Genomic DNA, 25,225 nt, shown 5'->3' with positions numbered 1-25,225 from the left:
CTTCCGGAAACAAGTCAGGAGAGAGAAACAGCCGCAGGGGAGGCCGTGGGGCCCTCCCCTCACACCGCGGGTGTCGGAGCATCCAGGCCTCGCCTGCCCCCAGCTGGCCTGGACCAGAGGGTGCGAATGTGGGCAGTCGGGCCAGTCACCCGGTGGGGACTGAGGACCACGAGACCAGCCCACGGCCACCTTCGGCCAAGGGCTGGTCTTCCGTGAGCCCCCGTGGCCGTGGCCACGCTGTTACTGCCCGGATATGGGGCGCTCCAGGGGACTTCGGACTTGATTCACGTGCTGCTCCCACCCCCATGTGCTTTTAGTACACATTTATTTATTTCAATATTTACCTTGATCATTACACAGACCATTCAAGGAGACAGAGCACCTGTTCTCTCCTGGGGACCTGCTGTGAGCTGCTGAGAATATCTGGTGGCCGTGCCTCTTTCTAAGCTTCCTCCATGTTTTGGAGAGTTACATCTCTAACTGAGCTGGGTTCCCCAAATACATGTCACATTACATCAGTGCATTTGGACAGAGAACATGTAAAAGTGTGTGCTCACATTTTATCAGTGCATTTGGACAGAGAACATGTAAAAGTGTGTGCTCACATTTTATCAGTGCATTTGGACAGAGAACATGTAAAAGTGTGTGCTCACATTTTATCATCAGTGCATTTGGACAGAGAACATGTAAAAGTGTGTGCTCACATTTTATCAGTGCATTTGGACAGAGAACATGTAAAAGTTTGTGCTCACATTTTATCAGTGCATTTGGACAGAGAACATGTAAAAGTGTGTGCTCACATTTTATCATCAGTGCATTTGGACAGAGAACATGTAAAAGTGTATGCTCACATTTTATCATCAGTGCATTTGGACAGAGAACATGTGAAAGTGTGTGCTCACATTTTATCATCAGTGCATTTGGACAGAGAACATGTAAAAGTGTGTGCTCACATTTTATCAGTGCATTTGGGTAGAGAACATATAAAAGTGTGTGCTCACATTTTATCAGTGCATTTGGGTAGAGAACATGTAAAAGTGTGTGCTCACATTTTATCAGTGCATTTGGACAGAGAACATGTAAAAGTGCTCACATTTTATCAGTGCATTTGGACAGAGAACATGTAAAAGTGTGTGCTCACATTTTATCATCAGTGCATTTGGACAGAGAACATGTAAAAGTGTGTGCTCACATTTTATCAGTGCATTTGGACAGAGAACATGTAAAAGTGTGTGCTCACATTTTATCAGTGCATTTGGACAGAGAACATACAAAAGCATGTGCTCACAGAGACTGCCATGTAGGTACGTGGAAAGGGAGAACAAGAGACAAGGCCAAGGTGAAGAGTCCAGGGCTTGATTCAGCCTCTCCTCTCAGGCCAGGAAACTTTCAGGTGACTTAACCTTTAACTTTTTAAGTTAGAGATTAGATTTGTTGAGAAGAGAGTACAGTGTGTTTCTCTCTCTGATTTACTTCCCTCTGTACCACAGGCTCGAGGTCAACCATGTCACTCGGACTAACTCAAATGTGTTCTTTTTTACAGCTGAGTAATATTCCATTGTGTGTAAGCACCACAACTTTTTTATCCATTCATTTCTTGATGGACATCTAGGTTGCTTCCACGTCCTAGCTACTGTGATTGATGCTCTGTGACAACCTAGGGGGTGGGGTGGGGTGAGAGGTGGGAGGGAAGTTCAAGAGGGAGGAGACACATGGACGCTTGCGGCTGATTCATGCTGATGTACGGCAAAAACCATCACGATACTGTAAAGCAATTATCCTCCAAATAAAAGCTTTCTCTAAAAGTACGTTCTTCTGTTTAACGTTATGACCAACTGTCTTAGGGTTAATCTGAAATAACAAAGAGTCATGACTATTTCCATGGACCGAAAAGCAAACACGGGGACAGGGGACCATCTCCACACTCACGTTTTGCAGCATCAGATCGCTGATGTTGGCCGACACCGCCCTCAGCCAGTCGGCACGCTCCTGGGCCGTGTGAAACTGCAGGGGCCCCGAGCTCAGCCCATCCAGGGCCTGCACCTGGATCGCGCCGGACCTGAACGGGGAAGAGAAGAGACGCTGGGAGGAAGCGCTGGGGCCCAGCGCCTCAGGCTTGGGAGGGGGTGGTGCTGCCACCAGCCCCATCAGCCCTGCTCAGCGACGCCAGGCTGCCACCACGGGGGGCACAGCTCAGCCGTGGGCTCAGCATCCGAGGCAGATACACTGAAATGAAGCTCAAAACCCTAGACTCCCCATTTCCTCCTGACGATGGAGGCTCTCCAAACGTCCCTGGGTCGATTTGGCTTATAGTTCTGTTGGAGCCCAGTTTGCTTTTGAGGTTCTACCTGGCCTTTCCACCCACTGTTAAAACTGGGGTACTGATGCATCCGACTGTTATTGTTGAATTGTCTATTTCTCCTCAGTATGTTGGTTCTAGCTTCATGTATTTTGCTGTTCTGTTTAGGTGCACATATAGTTACAATTGTTATATCTTTCTGATGATTTAAACACTTATCTTTAAAAAATACCCCTCTTTATTTCTAATAACAATTTTAGTTTAAAATTCTATTTCATATGGCACCACTATAATCACTCCCTCTTTCTTGTGTTTACTGTTTATGATATCTTTCTCATCTTTTCTTTATCTATTTGTCTCTAAAATGTGTCTCTTGAAGACAGGTCTTGTTTTTTCTATTTAGTCTGAAAAATTTACCTTTTAATTGGGTTATTTAATCATTCAAATATAATTTTATTATTGGTATAGTAGACTTGTCTGCCACTTTGCTTTTCATTTTCTGTGTGTCTCATGTCGTTTTTGTTCCTCTGTTCCTGCTTTTTTTACATTAGGGAATATCTTCTAATTAAGTATTTACATTTCTTTAGTAATTTTAAATATACATGTGTATACCTCATGCGAAGAGTTGACTCATTGGAAAAGACCCTGATGTTGGGAGGGATTGGGGGCAGGAGGAGAAGGGGACGACAGAGGATGAGATGGCTGGATGGCACCACTGACTCAATGGAAGTGAGTTTGAGTAAACTCTGGGAGTTGGTGATGGACAGGGAGGCCTGGTGTGCTGCAGTTCATGGGGTTGCAAAGAGTCAGACATGACTGAGCGACTGAACTGAGCTGAACTGATACATACAGATGAAGGGCAAACTAAACACAGTGAAAGCAGGAGGAAGAAACTAATGAAGACTGGAGCTGGAATAATGAAGCACAGCAGAGAAAATCAGTGTGACCGAAATCTGGTTCTTTAAGAAGAATAGCAAAACTGATAAACTTTTAGCTATATGGACCAAGGAAAAAAAAGAAGACTCAAAATACTAAAATACAAAGCGAAAGTGGAACAATTACCATCAGTAAGTGGATTATAAAGAAATTATATGAACAACTATTTGTCACTAAATGAGATAAATTAGATGAAATGGGCAAATCCTTGAAAGACACAACTACTTAAGCTGATTTAGGAAGAAATCTGAAAAGATAATAATACAAGTGTAGGGACTCAATTTTTAACCCCAAACTAACCAAATAGAAAAGCTGAGGCCCAGATGGCTTCACCACTGAGGTCTACAAAACATTCAGAGAAGAATTAATAACAATTATTCACACTCTCCCCCAAATAGAACAGAACATTTTCCGACTTAGTTACCTTGATGCCAAAACCACAAGTCATCACAAGAAAACTACAGACCAATATCTGTTTTGAATACAGATGAAAAAAGTCTCCACGAAATACTAGTAAACTCAATCTAGGAACATCTATTAAGAATTATATACCATAATCAATGGGATTTACCCTAGGAATTCAAGGTTGGTTGACACTTGGAACTTAATGTCATACATCATAGTAACAGAATTTTTAAAAATCACACAATCATCTCAATGGGTGAAGGAAAAGCACTTGGCAAAACCCAAAACCTCTCATGCTAGAAAACACTCATCACAGGGATTGTTCCTAGTTTGAAAAAGGACTCCAGCAAACACCTGGGCACCGGGTGTAGACAGCCGGCTCTCCGAGGAAAAGGGGTGAGTTCTGAATTCCAGCATGTCCATGCTTCAGCTCCATGGGACAAGCAGACACCTAAGCTCTGGGAGTCCCGTCCACATGATGGGCTTCAGATGCCAACTGCACTAGAAACGGAAATCCTGGGAGAAGCACATGGGGTAATGAATATGATTCCAGTAAACCCACAGGTCCTATGCAAACACTGCTGCTTGATGAGGTCATCTGCCAAGGAAGCAGTTAAAACTACCCGAGCAGAAGCAGTGAAAATGTTGGCATCAATGCAGACGACAGATGCCAACACACCAAAAAAGTACGACAAGAAAATCCACGTTTTGGCTTATTGTTATAAAAGTCATGCTAATTAGAGTCCGTCATACAAATCGTGTGCATGCGTGCTTGGATAATGGATGGAGAAGTCTCCCGATCAACTCTGAGGTTTTACCTTCTCAACGTTCCACTCGTGCGGCATTCACAGTCCCCTGCAAGTCCTTCCCCCTCCGCCGTCTGCAGGTGGAACCTGCCTCACAGTTCTATGGTCACAGCATCTGCTCAGGATTCTCAGTATTTAATCGCATGGTCAAGGTCATGGTCAGAACTAGAAATGGCAGAGTACGCGCTGCTCTGTGAGGTCACACGTCAGCTTTTAAAGAGCAGTAAAACCTACACCCAGAGAAGGCGGCATGTTTGGTGCCCGAGTTCCCAGGGAGAAGGCAAGTCCAGACAAGGGGAGGATGGACTGTGACCGTGCTTTTTGGAAACGTCTACCCCTTCCAGGATTTCCTCATGCTTGGAGAGAAAGCCTGATTTTCAAAGAGAAATCTAGGAAGACAGTACCATACTGTCTGAAACAGTTCAGTTTCTGGCTAAGAAAAGAAATCTCTTCCAGTGAGGTTAAACGTTCATGCAGTTGAGTTTATCAGGAGAGCGAGAAACGGCAAGTGCGATGTCGCGTCAGCGCTGCGCTTGTAGGAGGAGCGGTCTGGGCCTTCTCCTCCCCTTCACACCCCTCCCCGCTTCTCCACAGACTCCGCCAGCACGGGCTCTCCCGGGGGCACCCCGTGTCCTGCTGCTGCAGAAGCCAGCAACCCCCCCGCCCCGACCGCGGACTCTCCCTGCGTCCCTGCTGAGAAGCTCTGCGCCAGCGCCTCCGCTAGGTCGGCTGCCGTGACCACACAACACAGCTCAGCGATTGAACGGCCGTGGACCCCTGTCCGTGACCCACAGCAACAACCCCCCTCCGACACCTCCTTCAGCTGTGCCGGGGAACTCCAGCGGCACCCGACTTGATTGGCTGTCAAAGCTGTGACAGCGGAGAAAAACAACTCAGAGTTACAAATCGTTTTTGTAACACACTGTGCGTTTGTTAAAGAAAGAATACACTCGCTATTCCAAAATGACCCACAGAACAGCTGACCCACGAGTCACGGCCCACGGCCACCCAGGCCCCCAGCCCTGGCCAGTCCCATCCCGTTATACCCAGACAGCGTCCAGGGGGAGCGGCCGACCGCAGTGTCTCTGATGAACTTGAAGCCCTCGGGCTCTGGAAGCAGAGGGTGGTATCTGTTTACTCACATCAAGAGTTATGAATATTCACTAGCCAAAATGAGAGGAAAAAATGTGTATACTCCTCAGAATTTGAAAAACATCTCCAAACTGTCATTCACACATCACACTTCAAGCCTGCCTCTGTGGCGTGGGTGGTATTTTTTCACGGAAGCCAAAGAGATATTTTTTCTACTTTTCCCACCATGCAGCAGCATCTCCAAGGACACACATTAAATATTAACAAAGACCCAGGTTAAATGCAGGCGCCCTTCTCCCTGCGTCAGTGTGTTTATTAAAAAGCCACTATTACTGGAAAATTCCGGCACCACTCAATTTCGCCAAATTCAGAAAAAAAGATGTTTCCCCTTCGTGCCGTCCCAAAGGCCAACTTGCCCCCCCCCCCCCCCCCCCCCCCCCCCCGTCACCCTTGTCCTGAGTCCAGGCCTGAGTCCTCCGAGCTCCAGCCCGTCAGGGAGCAGGGGGCTGACCCCGGATGGTGGGGCACCGCCCAGGGTCCCGCTGAGGGGAAGGGAGGAGAACCACCTCATACAGGTCTCTCTCTGCTCTGACCTCAGGCCCTGCATTTCCTGACGGACAGGAAGCCTCCAGAGAGCACGGACTCCCGGGTTTGCTTATCCTTCCCACCTCCCCACCCCGCCCCACCCCACCCCCAGCGAGCCAGTGCTGCATGGAGCAGGGGTGCAAGAGTACTTGTGAATTAATGCTGGAGAACATGCATCTTGATGTGCAAGCCTCCCCCCTCCTCACAGCCCACGGACGCAGAACCTCTGCCCCCCAAGCCAGGGTGCAGCCTCTGAACACAGGCGCCTGAAGGGCTGCCTGTGGGTGTGGAGTGGTGGTGAGGTGGGCTGAGGCAGAGCCCTGTGCCCGGCACACTTGGGGACGTAACTACAGGCCCAGAACTGCAGCCAGCACACAGGGACGGCAGCAAGCAGGCCGGACAACCAGCTCTGTGCTTGCGAACGTGTGTGCAGAACCTGTCTCATCATCTTCCTTATGTTCCTAAATTCTTCCTAAATTAATCACGCCTTTGAAAATTCCACTTTGAATAATGACTGAAATTACTTTGAACAAAATTCAAAATACTATAAATCAAGAACAGAAATAATTCAGTATGATAAAGTAGTTCAGTTCAGTTCAGTCGCTCAGTCGTGTCCGACTCTTTGTGACCCCATGAACTGCAGCACACCAGGCCTCCCCGTCCATCACCAACTCCTGGAATCCACCCAAACTCATGTCGAGTTGGTGACGCCATCCAACCATCTCATCCTCTGTCGTCCCCTTCTCCTCCTGCTCTCAATCTTTCCCAGCATCTCTTCAGCTCCCGTGGGCTCTCTCCCCCAGGGACCCTCTGCAGGATGTACAAAGCCGGCTGACGACCCCCGTGGCCCGTCACGACCTTGCCCCGAGGCCAGCCTTGCCCATAACTCTGTGGACACGGCTGCCAGCAGCTCTCAGGACCGGAGGGGCTGGGCTGCAGGGCCGGCCTACCTGCGCCCCTGCCTCCACCCCGCATGCAGCGCAGGCAGTCTGGACGGTTGGGGAACATTCACAGAAGGACATCATCCTCTCTACAAACACGCACACCCCGACTCCTCTCCCCGCAGCGGGAATTTCAGAACAAACTAAAGATGTGGTGAGTTGAGAGTGACAGCAGCCTTGGTACCAAAGGTACAGTCTGGCTGGCTGCTCACTGCTCAAAATCCAAAAAAGAGACAAGGCTGGTGGGAATGAAAGCTTGCTTTATCTGGGATGCTGGCAACCCGGGGAGAGCGTGGACGCCTATCCAAAGTCTCAGCATCCCCACCCCTTCTCCCCGACAGTCCACGGGCAAGATATTTTATAGACAGAGCGAGGGGGCTCCAGGCAGAAACAGCGCAGTCAGCTCTGACGGTCATCTTGAAATTGGTCATCGGTGGTCTGACCAGTGTCACCTTGACTTTTGAGGTACAGTCAGTCTTCAGTTCCAGGGTCGGTGTGTTCCCGTTTCCCTGAGGCCAGTTCTCAGAATCATGGCGCCTTATGACTTGGCTACAGTCCGGTCATCACGGAGTTAACGCCTCCACCTGGTGGGGTTCAGCATCTACAAGAGGGCTCACAGGACATGGCTCAGAATATTATCTGCATCCCTTGGGGAGGATCTGAAGCTCCTTGACTTTGCTTAATGACTATTAATATTTGGTCTCCTTTGACTGTTTTCCTTTGTTTCTGCATTTTCTCACTTCTCTGATTAAACTTATTCTTTGACTAAAGTTTCTCTGAAGCTGAAACTCCAATACTTTGGCCACCTGATGAGAACTGATTCATCTGAAAAGACCATGATTGCTGGGAAAGATTGAAGGTGGGAGGAGAAGGGAACGACAAAGGATGAGATGGTTGGATGGCATCACCGCCTCAATAGACACGAGTCTGAGTCAACTCCGGGAGTTGGTGATGGACAGGGAGGCCTGGCGTGCTGCAGTCCACGGGGTCGCAAAGAATCGGACACAACTGAGTGACTGAACTGAACTGAAAGTTTCTCTGCAGACAGAAGGCAGGCTGAGGACAGGTCGCAGCGAGGACCACAGGGTCCTGCTCTGTTTCAGCCTGACAGCCAACAGCTCCCAGCCAGGCTGTGGGGTTCTTCTGATGAATATAAACAGTTCCAAGGTGATTCACAGCAGACAAGGCCTCTCCGTGAAGTCTACGAACAGGAGATAAAGGGTTTGAATTCTGCCTGAGCAGAAAGAAACCCCAAGGCTGTTCGGTCACAAATCTCCCCTGCGTCCCAGCCCTGCTGGCCTCCCTTGTGACGGTGCGTCCCCAGGACAGGCCTGCCCTGCCCCTACAGCCCCCAGCCTGCACCCTCCCGGATCAAGGCAAGCTCAGCCACGACCACAGGGGCCCACTCTCCAAGCCCCAGTGCAGAGCGGGCCCTGACCTGGCCCTGCTATGACTCCCAACAGGACCCCACCCTGCAGAAGGCCGTCCTCCTGTGGAGACGCCTATAGCCCCTGGGACGTTGTTTCCCCACCAAGCGAGCTGTGCTTTCAGGATTTCCCAAGTAAACAGGGGGGAGCTTGGCACGAGAGTTTAAACATGAAGCCATCCTTAGCAAAACAAACCAGGCACCAGTGGGATCCTTCTGACTCCCAGCATCGCTGTTCACAGTACATCATCTGCAGTCTGTCCCAGCGCGGCTGCAGCCCCTGGGTCCCATCCATGCGCCTTCCTCTGAAACAACGACACCCCCGACCCAGTCAAACGGGTCTTATTGTCAGTGACAAGCCGTCAGATCTCTGTTACTTTCACAAACACGGACGATGGGGGACAAACAGACCAACACTGTTTAGTTCCCCCCCTCCACCCTCCCTTAGAAAGAGGAACAAAGGAAGGGACTCCCTGCACTTCTTGAGGCCACCGTGAAGCCGGAGACCTGGGCGGGGCTCATCTGGGCAGAAGCACAGGACCAGCGCCTCGGGCACCGAATCCCCCAGAGCCACAGGCACGCAGACGCCGTGGGAATTGATCAGACTGTCTCCCTGCCCCATCCAGGCACTCCTCACCCCACAAGCTGCTAACGAACCCACAGCTGTCAGTACGCTCCTGAAGGGGTTTAAAAGCTCCCATAAACCCCGTGCTATTTCACGTTTTCTCCATAAAACGACCTTAGAAAGCAGAGGAGCACTCCCGTGTCTTCTGCCCACTGGGCCGTCAGGCGGGGCTCCCGAGGCCCCAAGAGCCCCACGGACGAAGCGGGATAATAGCTGGATCCCTCCAAACCTGCTCTTTCCTCCACATCACCTGCCCCCTGGAGGTAAAGCCACTGACCCAAGTCCAGAGGCCCAGGCTTCAGAGCATCTAAAGTCCCCTGGCCATGCACCCTGCCAGCGCCGGCGGGGCGGACCTGCAGCTCGCCCCCCGTCTCCTGCTGCTGCGGGTCCTTCAGCTCCACTGTCCCCGCATCACCTTCTCCCCCCGTTCACCAGATTCAGTCCCGTGTGCCAGCCGGTGTCCCGGACTGCCGCACTTCTCCAGGCACTGAACCGCGAGATCAACAACGTCTCTTCATTTTTGTGTGTTTGTTATGTATTATCTGTGTGAACAGTGTTATAAACACATCACAGCACAGCACGATCTGGCTGACTGTGTTAGTTGGGTACTTAGGCAAAGTTTGTTGGACTTAATGTGAACAAATTAGACTTAAGAACTTGCTCTTGAACTGGAACTTGTTTGCACGGAGGGGACTTGCTGTAGTTAAGATCTGAAGTCAGCTGTCCTTAAATTAGGACAATTATCCAGCTGGCCCAATGTTGTCTCAAGTCCTTCCCATGAGGCCTGGAGGTCAGAGACAGGAAGTCAGGAACCTAGGACAAGAGGTCACCTGCTGCTGCCTGACAGAGGGTGGAATGCATATGGAGATGGGGACCCAGCCCCCAAACCTGAGGAACTGAATGCCGCCCTCAGCCCGAGAGAACCTGGTTTCAGGCGAGAGCACAGCCCGGCCCCACCCCAGGCCAGCCTGCAGAGACCCCAGCACACGCATCAGCTGGCCCGTGGAGACTGTGAGATGATAAATGTGTACTTCTGAAGCTTAATTTGCACGGACTAGCAAAGAAAAACGGATAAGAGCCTGCTCAGAAGTCTCTTGCCTTCTTCACGGCTGTCGGGCCCACTAGGAAGCACGCTTTTCTACATGCGGAGCCAAAAGCGAGGCCATGTGGCCACGTCCCAGCATCTGCAGACGTGGCCTGGGAGCGCCGGGGGCAGCCCTGCCTACAGAATGTCAGGCAACCTCCTGCCTGAACGCGGTGCTGCTTCTACGCCTGGTTTCCTTTTGATCCAGACGTTCTCCCCCAGATTCTTACAGAAGCATCTTTTTCTGTCTTGTGCATTCAATGATTTAACCTTCATTAATGGTGACATGACGCTTAAGCAAAAGCCTAGCTCCCACTGTGCCTGAGAACATCCGACTCTAATCTCCTGACAGTGAGCAGGTGCCAGAGGCCCTCTGGCCAGAGATACCCCTGCAGGCCCCAGGGGCAAAGTCATATTTGTTAAAACTGACTTTTACCATTTCAAAACAAATTTCAAATGTTAGCTTTAAATATGCATCTGCTTTTTATAAAATCTTTGGGGAAAAATTTCAGAAAACCAAGGGACCTCAACCATTATTGGCCAAATAACTTCCAAAGATGAGATCGCTGGATGGCATCACTGACTCAATGGACATGAGTTTGGGTGGATTCTAGGAGATGGTGATGGACAGGGAGGCCTGGCGTGCTGCGGTCCATGGGGTTGCAAAGAGTCGGACACGACTGAGCGACTGAGCTGAACTTTCAAAAAGCAAATGTGCAGGAGGTGGTGATACATTTTGGTCCTACAACTGGACAATAACAGGAACCCCAGGGTGCTGACCTCTGACCTGCTTATCCCACTTATGTTTATCCACTCAGAGGGTCTCCTCAAAGTCCTTCCCAGGCTGTAGTTGAGAGCATTTGACTTTGAAAGCATCTGGTTTGGGGTTTGCAGCTTCTAAACTGCTCCTTGCAGGTCTCTCAGCCAGGGTCCCCAGGAGCCACAGAACTAACTCGGGCTGCTTCAGGCAACACACCTGTCCTTTCCTCCCCTTCAAGGTGGGGCCAGAGGGTTACAGGGCAGGGGGACCAGCATCCGCTCAGCCTCCAGACATCGCTTTAATACTGCTGTGTGTCTGACAAACACACTATAAAAGGCAGAATTTTAGTCATTTTACTTTGTGTACTTTCCTGCCCATATTAAAGTCATAAAAGAGTCAGCAGAGCTGGTAAGATGTATTTGCTTTTGTCAAGTGTTTCCCTGGTGGCTCAGCTGGTAAAGAACCTGCCTTCATGCAGGAGACGTGGGTTCAGTCCCTGGGAAGGGAAGATCCCCTGCAGGAGGGCATGGCAAACCACTCCAGTGTTCTGGCCTGGAGAATCCTATGGACAGAAGAGCCTGGTGGGCTACAGTCCACAGGGTCACAAAGAATCGGACACAACTTAGCGATAACAACAAGCTTTCTTAAAACCACAGGGAAGCCTCTGGTTTGCTGTTGACCAAGACAGCACACCTCAGGCACAGGAGGGGTGTGTGGCTGACTCAGGGGGCGGGGGCCTTCTGGGCGCCTTCCTCCTGCAGATGCCTTGTGTTTACCTGAAAGCGGCCACGACAGGCATGAGCATTTCATCAAGGAAAGGGCTGTTTCCAAACCTCAAGCTCTTTTCCTGTGCTCACCCAGCCTCTACTCACCTTCTTAAGAAAGAAAGGAAACGCACCACCACTGGAGTCTCAGCCTCCCTGACGGCCGTCAGCCACAGGTGACTTCTGCACTAACTCGGCGGGGAAAACGATAGCGTTTCCACGGAACAGTGACGAACACCCAGCCCTTAATGGTGAAACTGAAGTTACTACATCAGCCAGGCTCACAGACCAACATCCGTTGAACAGAGGTCTGGTCTAGGCTTCTCATTTTGTTAATGAAGGAAAAGAGGCCCGGAGGGCTGGTGAGAGGACTTTTCTGTAACTGGATCCACCTTGGATGAGAGCGCAGTCTTACATTCAGCCTAATTCTGTTCGCATTTGAAACTGGAAATATGATTTCTTCTGCTAATGACCACATCTCAGAAGAGGGAACAACAGTCACCGCTAGACAGACCCACTCCTGACAAGTCGGCTCCTGCTCTGATAGTGTGTGACTATCATGAAGACGATCACTGTTTCTGCAAACGCTGAATCCACCGGGTGACCAGGGCAGGCACCTCTGGGTTTATCGGCGCGTCCCCCTCCAGACCACGGTCACACACCTGAACGTGTCCGCTCCAGCTCTGCAGCTTGAGACTCGGGCCATGGACAGAGGAAGTGACAGGGCGTCTAGCCAGCGCTTCTCGTATTTTGGTTCATTAGCTACGGGCGAGGAAGGCGAGGACGGAGCCTGTGCAGAACAGACGAGAATCAAGGGTCACAGGATCAGTCGAGAGCACCGGAAACAGGGAGGGGCCCTGACAGACCCCAACATCACGTCTCCAAACTCAAATTTAACTCGTTTCAGCCGCGGCAAGAGAGTGTGTGTTCTCAGAGCTCTGGGGAGAAATGAGTGCTCTTCTAGTTCAAAGTAAACTATATTCTTCATCTATTTTTTTAAACAAAATACTGCACCAAAGAGAGAAAAGTCTCTCTTTGGGAAGAGAGGAAGAGGCTGGGGGCAGAGACTGGCACTGGGAGGAACCCGGGGTCCTGGGGAAGGCTGAGAGTCAGACAGGCTGTGAGCTGCCTCCTGCACCCAGAAGGTCAAATCGGAGTGGGATTCATACATATTAATGTTGACAAGACCCTAACAGGTGACCAGTCACAAGCCCAGCTTATTAGCTAATGGCAAAGCTCTCAGCGTCTGTCCAAAGGGAGCGGGGTGGTTGGCAGGGTGGGGCCTGCGGGTAAGGGGAGTGAGATTTAATTCTTAGGTGGATAAGAAGCTCAGGGTCCCCAAAGAGAAGAAAGAGGTCTGGAGCTCTCAGAGAGGAGGGAAAGACAAACTTTCTTTTCTACCTTCCTTAGTCTTAGTCACATAAAACGTTTTTTTCTTTAAGCCCAGAGCTGCTGATTACACAGCAAAACAACTCATCTTAAACTCTGTACCAGTGACTAGATAACAGTAAGGTACCCTCCTTGAGGACACGTTTCTCCTTCTTGAGAACCTTCTGACCGATCCTGCCATCTTAAAACGTAAATTGTGGGAGTGGGTCTGGTAAGATCTTTGCAACCTTGAGACCTTCTTTTGATTTACTGTAATAACCAACTGAAAAAGTACACAGCTCCCTTGCTAAAACTAGCCAGGGGGGCACTCTCCACCCCCTTCTGATGTCTGTGTCAGAAGCTTCCTCTGTCCCTTGTTACACTTTAATAAAACTCTGCTACACAAAAAGCTCTTGAGGGATCAAGCCTGGTACCTGGTCCCAAAGCTAAATCATCTTCTTCAGAGAGCATGAATCCAACATCGTTCACCATAAGCTATGGGGAAGATGCTCAAAAAGCTGAATGAAGCCACGCAAACAACCATGTCCTGAGACGTGACAGCCACATGTTCCCGGTGAGCCGCAGGGTCAGAGACGGTCTGTGCCAGCCCTGCGGGGCCGGCGGCATCCCGCCCCCAGTAGGGGGCAGCTGGCCCTGTCTGCCTCCCTTTCCAGAAGCATCCTTGCAGCAGCTGTGGCTTCCGGTGACAAAGGCAGGAGCCCCAGCAGCTTCCGGCTTAGGGACAGGCGGACAGAACTCGGTGCGCATCCCCAGGGCACAGCCAAAGCCAATGACCAGGGCGGCAAGCCCAGACCGCCGAGGGCAGGAAGGCCCAGCCCCTGGGCGGCCAGGCTCCGCCCTGCGCTGCCGTCACGAGGCTGGGGGCGGGGTCCCCCCGACGGCGGGCGGCGAGGGTGGCGCTGGGGCCGTGCTATTGCACGGACGGACGGCTGGCCCACGCACACTAGAGCTCGGCGGGGTCGCTCCCCTGAGCCCTGCTTTGCTGCACAGGGAACTCGGCTCCACCCTCTGCAACAATCTGATCGAGAAAAGAATTCGGTAAAGAGCAGACACAGGTACACGCGTAACTGAATCACTTTGCTGCGCACCTGAGACCATCCCAGCATCGCTCATCAGTTCTCCTCCAACACAAACTACAAAACGAACAGCCCAAAAGGCCGGCAAGCTGCATAGAGGGGGAACTGCCAATTGCAGAGAAGGCGGGGACAAAACATGCTTCCTTCTGACTTATGATGCCGCCACAGGTGCAGTGGATAAGGAACCAAGGGCCATCCTGGTTCTGAAACATTCGAACCTGGCCCACCAACCCGCGGAGCTGTGACTCTGAGATGCCTTGGTGTCTCTGAGCTGGAGAGTCTGAGCTGAGACGGTGCAGTGGCACTCGGACACTGGCCTCCTAGGACAGCATCTCACCTGTCCTTCAGGATCCTGAGCAAGACGGGAGGCTCCCTGTGGGACTTACTGCCAGAGGACCAAGCGCCACAGAGGAGGAAGCAAGGAGGAATTCCGTGGGGTGAGTGTCAGCCAAGGCTGACAAGGCTGCCTTAAAGCCACGATCCCCGAACTCACGAATACGAGCTGGGAACAAGTGAGGGCGGACCTCCACACATCCCGGTGCTCCACCTGTGCACCCCACCATCACGCCATCCCTGAATCACGAATACGAGCTGGGAAGGAGCGTGGGCAGGGCTCCTTGTCCCCCAGCACTCCACCTGTGCACCCCGCGATCACGCCGTCCCTGAACTCACAAATATGAGCTGGGAATGAGTGAGGGCACGCCTCCCTGTTCCCCAGTGCTCCACCTGTGCACCCCGCGATCACGTCATCCCTGAATCACAAATACGAGCTGGGAAGGAGCGTGGGCAGGGCTCCCTGTCCCCCAGCACTCCACCTGTGCACCTCGCGATCACGCCATCCCTGAACTCACAAATATGAGCTGGGAAGGAGTGTGAGCAGACCTCCCTGTCCCCCAGCACTCCACCTGTGCACCCCGCGATCACGTCATCCCTGAACTCACAAATACGAGCTGGGAAGGAGCCTGGGCAGGGCTCCCTGTCCCCCAGCGCTCCACCTGTGCACCCCGCGATCACGTCATCCCTGAATCACGAATACGAGCTGGGAAGGAGCGTGGGCAGGGCTCCCTGTCCCCCAGCACTCCACCTGTGCACCCCGCGATCACGTCATCCCTGAATCACAAATACGAGCTGGGAAGGAGCGTGGGCAGGGCTCCCTGTCCCCCAGCACTCCACCTGTGCACCTCGCGATCACGCCATCCCTGAACTCACAAATATGAGCTGGGAAGGAGTGTGAGCAGACCTCCCTGTCCCCCAGCACTCCACCTGTGCACCCCGCGATCACGTCATCCCTGAATCACAAATACGAGCTGGGAAGGAGCCTGGGCAGGGCTCCCTGTCCCCCAGCGCTCCACCTGTGCACCCCGCGATCACGTCATCCCTGAATCACGAATACGAGCTGGGAAGGAGCGTGGGCAGGGCTCCCTGTCCCCCAGCACTCCACCTGTGCACCCCGCGATCACGTCATCCCTGAATCACAAATACGAGCTGGGAAGGAGCGTGGGCAGGGCTCCCTGTCCCCCAGCACTCCACCTGTGCACCCCGCGATCACGTCATCCCTGAATCACGAATACGAGCTGGGAAGGAGTGTGAGCAGACCTCCCTGTCCCCCAGCACTCCACCTGTGCACCCCGCGATCACGCCGTCCCTGAACTCACAAATATGAGCTGGGAAGGAGTGAGGGCACGCCTCCCTGTTCCCCAGTGCTCCACCTGTGCACCTCCCGCTCCACACCTGTCTCATTTCTTGGGGCTGGTATGTGTCTTTAAGTCACCTTTTCCAAGAAAAATGTTCAGTGTTTTAAAACTTGGTGTTCAGATAGGAGACTTGAAGCCATTTTTTTAGGTATTCCTGTCTTACTTTTTTTTTGAATGGCTGAGGTCTTTCCACTTTACTCTTTTATTTCAACTGAACTATATCGAGCTATAAATTACACCTAACGACATGTACTGATTTAAGTGCAGTGTGATGAATTCTGACAAATACATACACCTTGTGCAACCAAGGCCTACATTATCATACAGAACCATCTGGCCCCAGCCAGACCACCCTGAGTCTGTCTGTGGCTGTGTCTCCTCCAGCACAGGCTATCTCGGGTCTGACTTCCATTACCACGGATACCTCTGGTTCTTCTAGAACTTCTGTGTGAAGAATTGTACGGGAGGTACTTGTGTGTGTAGCTTCATTCTCTCAGCAGGAAGTCAGTGACAGGATCTCCGTTTCTGTGTTTTTCAGCAGAAACTGGGAAAGATTAAGGACCGGAGGAGAAGGGCGACAGGGGATGAGGTGGTTGAAAGGCATCAGCAACCCAGTGGACATGAGTTTGAGCAAACTCTGGGAGGCAGTGAAGGACAGGGAAGCCCGGCATGCTGCGGTCCATGGGGTTACAAAGAGTCGGATACGACTGAGCACCTGAATAAGAACAGCAGGTTATTCATTGTCTTCACTGAGCGGCATTCCTGCTTGTGTGAAAGCATTTCTTGCTTCGTTCACCTGTTGAGGGAGATCTGAGTCATTTCCAGTTTCATAACAAGATAAATAAAGGTGCTGTGCCAGCAGTTAAATCTGGGTGCCAAGCTGGCATTCCTGGGGTTCATTACTCTTCTTTGGCTTGATCGTACATTTGAAGATCTGTGTTGTTCTCTATAACATCACAGACGCCAGGACTGCAGGGCATCCAAGCTCGTGCTCTTCTCAGGTTTTGTTAAATATCTAGAAGGCTGAGAAGAAGACAAGACTTCCTTTCCTGTGTAGCGTGGGGTCAGTGATCACTATAAACAGTCGCTTCCTCTGGAATCCTGAATGCGCTCACCTCGTACATTCAAGTATCTCCCGATGACTCAGAACAGCAGTGCATTCACACTGACTCCTGGTGCTGGAGGTGTTTGTTAGGAAGATGCTTTCTCAAGACAAATGCCGCACGAAGAGACACCACGCGACTCACCGACAGCCTCCTGCAGGCTTCCGGCTTTCCATCACTCAAGCAGAGAAACATCCATCTCGGAGGCAGGTGTGGAGTGGAGACCTGCCCCTGGTGACATCAGAGGTCCCAGTGCCGGGTGCCCTACCTGCTTCCTCAAGTCTTGGGGGCCGTGGGATCAGGAAAGGAGTCCCCGCCTTGGGAAGAGTTTCCTGAGTCACCCCCTCTCGTTTCCTCCCTTTCTAAAAGGCTCTGGAGTCAGTAAGAAAGGAGACGGCTCTCCACTGCACCCGGAGGCCACCCTGGACTGCTGCCCCGAGAGGGTCAGCCCCAGGACACATCCAGCCTTTCCTGAGGAGCCACAGGGACCACCCAGAACCCAGGGTCCCTGCCAGACGAGCGGCCAGTGGAAGGCACGTTTCGTATCGTAACAGTCCCAGGGGCTGAGAATACATCTCCCCAGCCGGTCACCCGCGCTGCTGGGAAAAGTCTTCCACACATTAGGACACAGGGCATCTTATGGAAAGTCTCTGGGGAGTGGCCTTCACATCGGACTGTCCCCCAGGGATGGGGCTGGGAGCCTGGGCTGCCTGCAGCATCCAAACTGGATGTGAAGCTGGCGCCCATTGATGTCGGGGGGATGGGAGAAGAAACGGATGCCAGGCGCCGGAGCACAGCTTTGGGGGTGACAGGGTGCCCTGCTCATGCCGGGAGCTGGAGGCACCACCAGAGGCCGCAGTGGGGAGTGTGAGAGAGTGGGGCCTGGAGAGAGGAGGGGCACAGCCTTACTGCCAGCTGGCCCCAGGCACCAGACAGTCCCCGGCTGAGTGCCCAGGTGTCCAGAACAGACTGGTAGACCATCCACTTAGACCTGAAGTCTAAGGATGATGGGGGCCAGGGCCCCAGCCCTGGGTAGCGAGTGGGGGTGCCTCTAGGCCCAACAAGTGGGAGCTTGCAGGAGGGAAGCACTCTGGGCGCTCTGCAAGGAGACCTGGGAGCTTCTTAGAGAAAGAGCCACGATCTCCCGCTGTCCCAGGGAGGCCTCGAGGCTGGTGCAGCCGGGCCGGGGCCCCGATACGGCGGCTGTGGCCTCCACAGGCTTGGCGGGCATCGGTCCTGAGCTGCTCTGTGCTTGCTCCTGACGGTGGGAATGTCCCTTGCAGACGGGAAGCAAGTGCTTCAGGCCCTGGGGATTGAGAGGCATCCACTTCTCCCCAGTTCTGCTTTAAACAGACCCAGAACTAAAATACTTCTGCAACAGAGCTTCAGCTTTCACTGCATTTCCAGGGCTAATTTTCTTTGAGAAAGCCACTTGTCCAGATGGACTGGCATTAATTAAACACGCCCGCATCTGACTCTCAGGGCCCAGCCCTTCCTGGACAGCTGGACTGCCCTGCGTGACCCCCGGCAGAACAAGTATATGTGGACAAGACACCCTGGAATCCTCGCATGGCAGCAGGTTCCGTGTGACTCCTGTGAGCCGGGCTACTGACAGGTCGCCAGGTCACGGGGACCAGTGACAAGTGCATCTTAGTAAAGTAACTTGTGAAGACAGGCAGGTTTGCACAGATGTTCACATGGTCTACAGAAGTGCCTAACCCTAATCAAGCATGTTTCTCACTAAAATACTTTGCTTTCTCTCCAATGAGCATCTCTTAAAGATATCAGTGAGACATCAAATATTAATTATTATTGAGGGAGAAGGGTCACTGTCAAATATTTTCCTGCAGCAAAATTAAGATACACATCTCAGGAATGAAACAGCAGTGCTATGCTGTATGGTCTCTGCATGCCACAAAAATATGTAAATAATTTTTCTATTTGAATTTGGTATATTTTGAGTGTTAATGTCTACTTTGTTATTTTAATGAAATTAATTCATTTTGTGAAGACAGCTGAGTATCTAAATTAAGTCTATACATTTTAAAGTGTTACAGTAATACAATAATTTAAAAGCAGATCAACATATCTGATAGCAGATTACTGTTATATTCTTCTAATTGAAACCATTATTAGGATTATCAAATAGCATTATCATAATAATGAGAAGTCATCATTATGATGATAAGATTAAAAACATCTCATGAAACATGAACGGTGGAGTAAAAACGGGGCCTGATTCTTAGACTCTTCATCAGGAGGTTATCTGGAAGACAAGTGAAGTCTTTACAGCTATCAGAATCTACTCAAGACAAAGGTCAATAAACCACCGAAGCGCATGATGAAAATAAGAGAGGAGCGTGCAAACACTATTTTTAGAAAAACACGGTATCTTTACAGAGGACTAGGGGCGTCAGAGATGACACAAGGCCCTGACGTGACCCGACGACCCATCAAGCTAAGGCACTAACGTGAGCAGAGGTGCCTCACTTGCTGGGCCAAGACTGCCGGGAGCAGAAGTGGTCGGTGGGAAACAGAACACAGAAGTCACGCGAGCGGAAAGTGGCTCCTGAGCTTCATGAGAGGAAAGCAGACATTCTGCGAACATCCACGCTGGGCTGGCACCTGCCAACCTAACTCAAGCGACCGCATTACTTTCCACAGACTTCCCTCCTTTAAACTCCACACCCTTCTGGGATCACTCGTGTTTCCCCTCCTGAAATGTGGCCTTTAGAAATTCTGCTCGGGAAAGCCTGTGAGTGACAGGACTCTTTCAGATCCTCTTCCTATTACAAGTCTTTATTTTTACTTGTTCTGGAAATACGCTTTTGCGAGGAATGCAAAGACAGACTGACAGTGCTGGCTCTTGTCTCCACGATTCTGAAAACATTATTTATTGGGCTGCTTTGTAGCTTCCACTGTCACCACTGAGAAACACACTGTTAATGAGGGTGTCCTTCTGCGTGGGTGGCCTATGTTTTCGCTGGTGGATTTTAAGATCGACTTTCAGCCACAAAGTCAGAGAGGTGAGTATGACTCTACATGAAGCTCAAATACAGATAAAATGAATCTACAGCAACTGAGGTCAAAACAATGGTAATTTTTTGAGGGGGAGGTAGTCTGAGATTCTGGTGATGTGCTATATTCTGACCACGGTGCTGTAACATTTATTGAGCTGTTATTTCAAAGTTGTATACTTCTCTGCATGTGCCTTATGTTTTAATTAAACTTTAAATATCATTCTATCGTTCACTCGTTGATTATCTCTGCCTCCCTTCCATCTAGAAGACACAAGTCATTGTTTGACTTACGTGTTTATTTGTTTAACATTTTTAAATGTATTTCATTTTAATTACTTATTCTTTTTACATCTGCTTTTCATTTGCAACCATGATTTATAAGCTTCTTATGTGCTTCCTTATAATTTCTGTAAAATTCTGTTTCAGTTTTGGGCTTCAGTATATTGTTCCTGTACACTTCTGAGTCATTCAGTTCTTTGCAATGACCCTAGTCTTTTGCATTAATCTTCTGAAAATTTTAACTTAGAAAATCAGGTACTTATCATCATAAACTCTTTGTTCTTTAATTTGAGCTCTTTATTCATCTGCCACAGGTGTGCCGGCACCCAGAGACCCTCAGAGGCCCAGGTCAGCAGCCAAGCTCCAAGCACGTCTGGTGAAAGCACCAGTCATTTCCCCGGAAAAAGGAAAACAGTTCTGGACGATCAAGTCATCCAGGAGTAACCCCTCTGTGTTTCCTCGGTGAAGGAAACATGAGCACTGACCAACCAACAGGGGCCCAGGACAGAGCGTGCAAGGGTGTGGACGGGCCCGACGAGGTTCAGGTTCAGGTCTGGGTGGGCGGCACCGGTGTGACCCAGACTCCACTTGTTACAAACATTCGGCCGGGATCGGGACCTGATAAGGTCGCTGGTGTGATCAAGACTCCGCTTGTTATAAACGTTCGGCTGGGATCTGGACGTGAACAAGGATGGACCTGGAACACTAAGCGGCGTGAGCCGTCTCCCAGGCCTGGAAGAGAACACGGAGCCTGGGGTGAAGCCCTGAGCAGACTCCTGCTCACCGAGGGGCGGGCAGAGGAGCACCCAGGCGGAGAGCGGCTAATGATTCGGTTCTGCGTGCGAGCACAGGAAAGCTGTCACACACATAAGGCAATGCCAGGAACAGCTCGGGACGCGCATACAGTCGGTTAAACAGGAGGCAGGAGACGCGCGCTTACTGTGTTGCTGGAGGATCCGTTCAGATGCAAACCGCTATCGAAGAAGGGCGAGGAGGCCCCACTGCCCGGCTGGCTGGACGGTCCCGGCGACCCTGTGAACAAAACAATGTGCTGCAGACGGGGCTCCGGGGGGCTGCCTGCAGGTCCACGCAGCGGGGAAGCAGACGGGAACAAGGATGCACTTGGAACCCCAAGCGGGGTGTGCCATCCCCAGGTCTGCAAGAGAACAGACTAGCCCTGGGCTGCAAGCCAGCGCGGGCCTCACCCCGCCGCATGGCCACCCGTCTGGGGTCCGCAGGAAGCGAGGCAGGGGGCAGGCAGGCTAAGCCTTTCCCCAGGCCCAGGGAGACAGCGGCTGCTCCCGGCCCATCCCCAGCCCCCACGGCTTCACAAACCGACACTCCCCACTGCTAGGATAACGATGCTAATTTCCTGTTATTCTTGACTTTCTGATGATAACTTGGATATTATTTCTTTGTCTGACATGTTCTGATTATCTTTCACTGCAAACTGCTTTAGTGAAAACTAGGAAGACAAAGAGGAGAAGGCAATGGCACCCCACTCCAGTGCTCTTGCCTGGAAAATCCCATGGACGGGGAGCCTGGTAGGCTGCAGTCCTTGGGGTCGTGAAGAGTTGGACACGACTGAGTAGCTTCACTTTCACGTTTCACTTTATGCACTGGAGAAGGAAATGTCAACCCACTCCAGTATTCTTGCCTGGAGAATCCCAGGGACGGGGGAGCCTGGTGGGCTGCTGTCTATGGGGTCGTACAGAGTCGGACACGACTGAAGAGACTTAGCAGCAGCAGCAGCAGCAGGAAGGCAAAGAAGGTGAGTTTAAGGAAAGCGGTATTTGTAAAAAGAGGAAGCAGCTCTGGACTCAGCAGAGAGCCACGGCTGGGCCTGGAGCGCAGACCCAGGTGGACGGAGCGGCCAAGTCAGCGTCCATCTGGAGCTCTCTGTCCACTCTCAGCAAGCTGAGGGGCGGAAAGGACTCCCTGTGTCCCCCCAGCCCGTGGGCCTGTCCCCACGCGTCCCCCACAGCCCGCCCCTGTGGCCCTGGGTGGTCAGGGGGCAGCAAGGGGCAGAGTGAGACCAGTGCTCACTGCGCGTGGACACAGGTGTGGCCACGAGTCCCAGGCCACGTCAGCCCCGTGTCCGGACCCCTCCCCAGACCAGGTGCCAGTGGCCCCAGGACCCAGGAGCCACCACGGTCAGGCTCACCCCCTGCTCCTCCCAACACAGTGGGCACTCTCGGGAGAAAGCCAGGGACCCCGCCTCTCCTGCTCTCAGAGGCGACGGGAAGGGCCCCGCGGGTCATCCAGGGTCAGAGCTGGTGCCTGCCTGGGTCACAGGTCCTTCGTTTTCCTTTAGCTTCAAGAGTTCCGAGGCCAACGTTAGCCATCAAAAGCCAACTACTGGGGGAGAAGTGGTATTAGGCAAAAACTCCAGACCAGCTGGGAAGTCAAGTCTGACAGGCACATGGGTTTTGTTTAATCAAAACCAAGACACAGCTTTAAAATCCAGATTTCCCAGTTTCCTGAAAAGTGACAAAACCTGACTCTGTGGGGGAAAGCCCCCAAGTGACAGGAACTGGCCAGAGCTGAGGGGAGTCCAGCGGGGCCCCACGCTGCCCTCGTCCCAGCCCTCAGACGGGGCTGCGAGCACCAGCGTGCCCCTGCCGGGGAGCAGGATGCACACAGGTCCCTCACGTGTCACCGGCGTCCGCGTCGCGGAGGACGGAGCTGACAGCCCGGCAACGATGCTACAATTACTCCTTCGAGACACAAGCCTCCGGTGTGGTGGTTATGGATCATCACCACCAGTTCACAGGTGAGGAAATTTAGTGGACATCGGCCTCCGGTGTGGTGGTTATGGATCATCACCACCAGTTCACAGGTGAGGAAATTTAGTGGACATCGGCCTCCGGTGTGGTGGTTATGGATCATCACCACCAGTTCACAGGTGAGGAAATTTAGTGGACATCGTGCAAGTTACTTCTGCAATCTTGGTTTTCTTCTTGAAAAGTCAGGAACCCGTTTACAGGCTCGCCCTCAAAGCGCCTGGCACAGTTCGGGTGAAGCAGGTGCCCCATCACCCCGGTCTCCCTTCAAACACTAGACTGCACACCCAGAGCTTTAACGGGCTCGAGGGAACCTGGTGAACTCACGGGTCTTCACACCAACGCGTCCAGGCCGTCAAGGAGCAGCTCCAAGAGTGAGGCTGTGTTCCTTCACGCCCTGACCATCCCAGCCGAGGTTTTACGGCCAGAAGACAAGTGTGGGCAGCCTGTCTGTCTGCTCCCTCTGGAATAACGGGACGCACACAGCATCCTGACCATGGGAATCCCTGCTTCTGAAGAGGTTGCGGGCATGTTACACGGCAGGACGACTCAGGAAAAATAACAGGTGAGGAGGAAGCTGTCGGTCCGTGAGCCCGCCCCACTTACCTAAGGGGAGCTTCAGAAACGATGGTGCTTCCCTGAGATACTCGACAGTGATGGTCACCTCATCGCCCGCGTTTTTCAGAAGATGCACCTGTCAGTGTGACACAGGACGGCCATGTTACCACGACAGAGGGACCTCGGAAATAACGCTCGCGCCCCCACCAGGGCTTCCCGGGTAGCTCGGCCGGTAAAGAGCCCGCCCGCAATGCAGGAGACCCGAATTCTAGCCCCGGGTGGGGAAGATCCCCTGGAGGAGGAGTATTCTCCAGTATTCTCGCCTGGAGACTCCCATGGACAGAGAAGCCTGGCGGGCTACAGTCCATGGAGTCGCAAAGAGTCAGACACGACTGAGCGATGAACACTTCCGCTTCCGCTACACGCTTCGCCTGTCTCTCGAGGAGCCAGCGTTCACGGTTACCTCTGAGACTCTGGAAGCTCCGCAAGCCTCGCCTGGGGGGACAAATGGACGCGGTGTGTCCCCAGGTACACGGCTCCGCACCTCGTCCACACACAGGTGCACCCATCAGCCCGGATCCAAGGCCAGGCTCCCCGCACACTCGACACACCCCACCCCGAAACCAAAGTCGCGGGAGAAGCCCACGCGAGGTGCCAATTGCAGACACTGGCACACACGCCGGCGCATCAGCTCTGACGCTGCAAGCTGAAAGCACGAGCTTCAGACTTCAGACCACGCTTTAGTTTGGAGAAACCGAGGGCATCACGTCACTCTGCTCGGTTACCAGGTCCCCCACCCCCAGGTTCGGGCCCTTCAGCTGCAGCTACAGACAGCTCCCCACTTTAGCTCTGGAGACAGCTTTGAAAGCCCGACGAGTTTCCCGTCAGTTGGGCCAACTCGATCCAGACACAGCAGACGCAGCCCAGAAATAAGAAGCCGTAAGCGTCCTGCCCCGGCCCCCTCGGGCACGTCCCCGATGCCTCCATGCGACCTTGGTCCCAGGCAGGGCACCCCGCCCAGCCCTCATGTACACCTGCTTCTGCCTGGAGAACGCAGGAGTGCCTTTACCCTCACCCGGGGACGTTCCCGCACCCCCCAGACCCTGACGTCCCCCCCGCCTCGGCCTGTGAACCCCACTGACACCCGAGCCCGGGTCAGCTGAGCGAAGGGAGAGCAGGACGGCACCGCGAGCATGAGATGGACACTCTGCTCGGACAGCCCAGCGGCTGGGGCTCGTCTGGGGCCACGCTCCGCCCCGCCCGAGGCCCCAGGGATAGGAACGCGCCACCTCAGCCCCTCCCAGCTGACACCTGTGTCCTGGGACAAGTGGCCCTGGGCGATTCTGATCAAAGCGCAGGGTCACCACACTCTCTCCTCCCACAGGGCAGTGAAGGGACCCCTGGGCAACACCCTACCCTGTGGGTGTGGGTGTCGTGAGGGTGGGGGCCCACCCGGGGAGGGCACGGCCCCCACAGAAGCTGCGGGTCCTTGGCTCAAGGAGTTTGACACTGAACACCCAGGCATCCCCTGAACGGCAAGAGCCTAAGATCTGTGACTCTCTCCAGGGTCAAGTTCACCCACTGCTTCTGTCATGCAGAT

At 52.6% G+C, this 25,225-nt stretch overlaps 1 protein-coding gene across 1 annotated transcript in view; it reads right to left on the bottom strand.

Annotated features, from left to right (window-relative positions):
• The window catches only part of SNTG2 (syntrophin gamma 2), a 116,814-nt gene that overhangs the window by 29,577 nt on the left and 62,012 nt on the right, over positions 1-25,225 (bottom strand). The window contains exons 7-10 of the mRNA XM_070459139.1: positions 23,674-23,761; positions 21,225-21,316; positions 12,386-12,513; positions 1,930-2,059 (exon numbers count right to left, since the gene is read on the bottom strand). Coding sequence (XP_070315240.1) covers positions 1,930-2,059; positions 12,386-12,513; positions 21,225-21,316; positions 23,674-23,761 — 438 coding nt within the window. The remainder of the gene's footprint in view (positions 1-1,929; positions 2,060-12,385; positions 12,514-21,224; positions 21,317-23,673; positions 23,762-25,225) is intronic.

Source organism: Odocoileus virginianus, chromosome 31 (assembly GCF_023699985.2).
Source record: "Odocoileus virginianus isolate 20LAN1187 ecotype Illinois chromosome 31, Ovbor_1.2, whole genome shotgun sequence".
Classification (NCBI taxonomy): Eukaryota; Metazoa; Chordata; class Mammalia; order Artiodactyla; family Cervidae; genus Odocoileus; species Odocoileus virginianus.
Note: the sequence above shows the minus strand (reverse complement) of the source record. Positions and strands in the feature narration are given on the sequence as shown.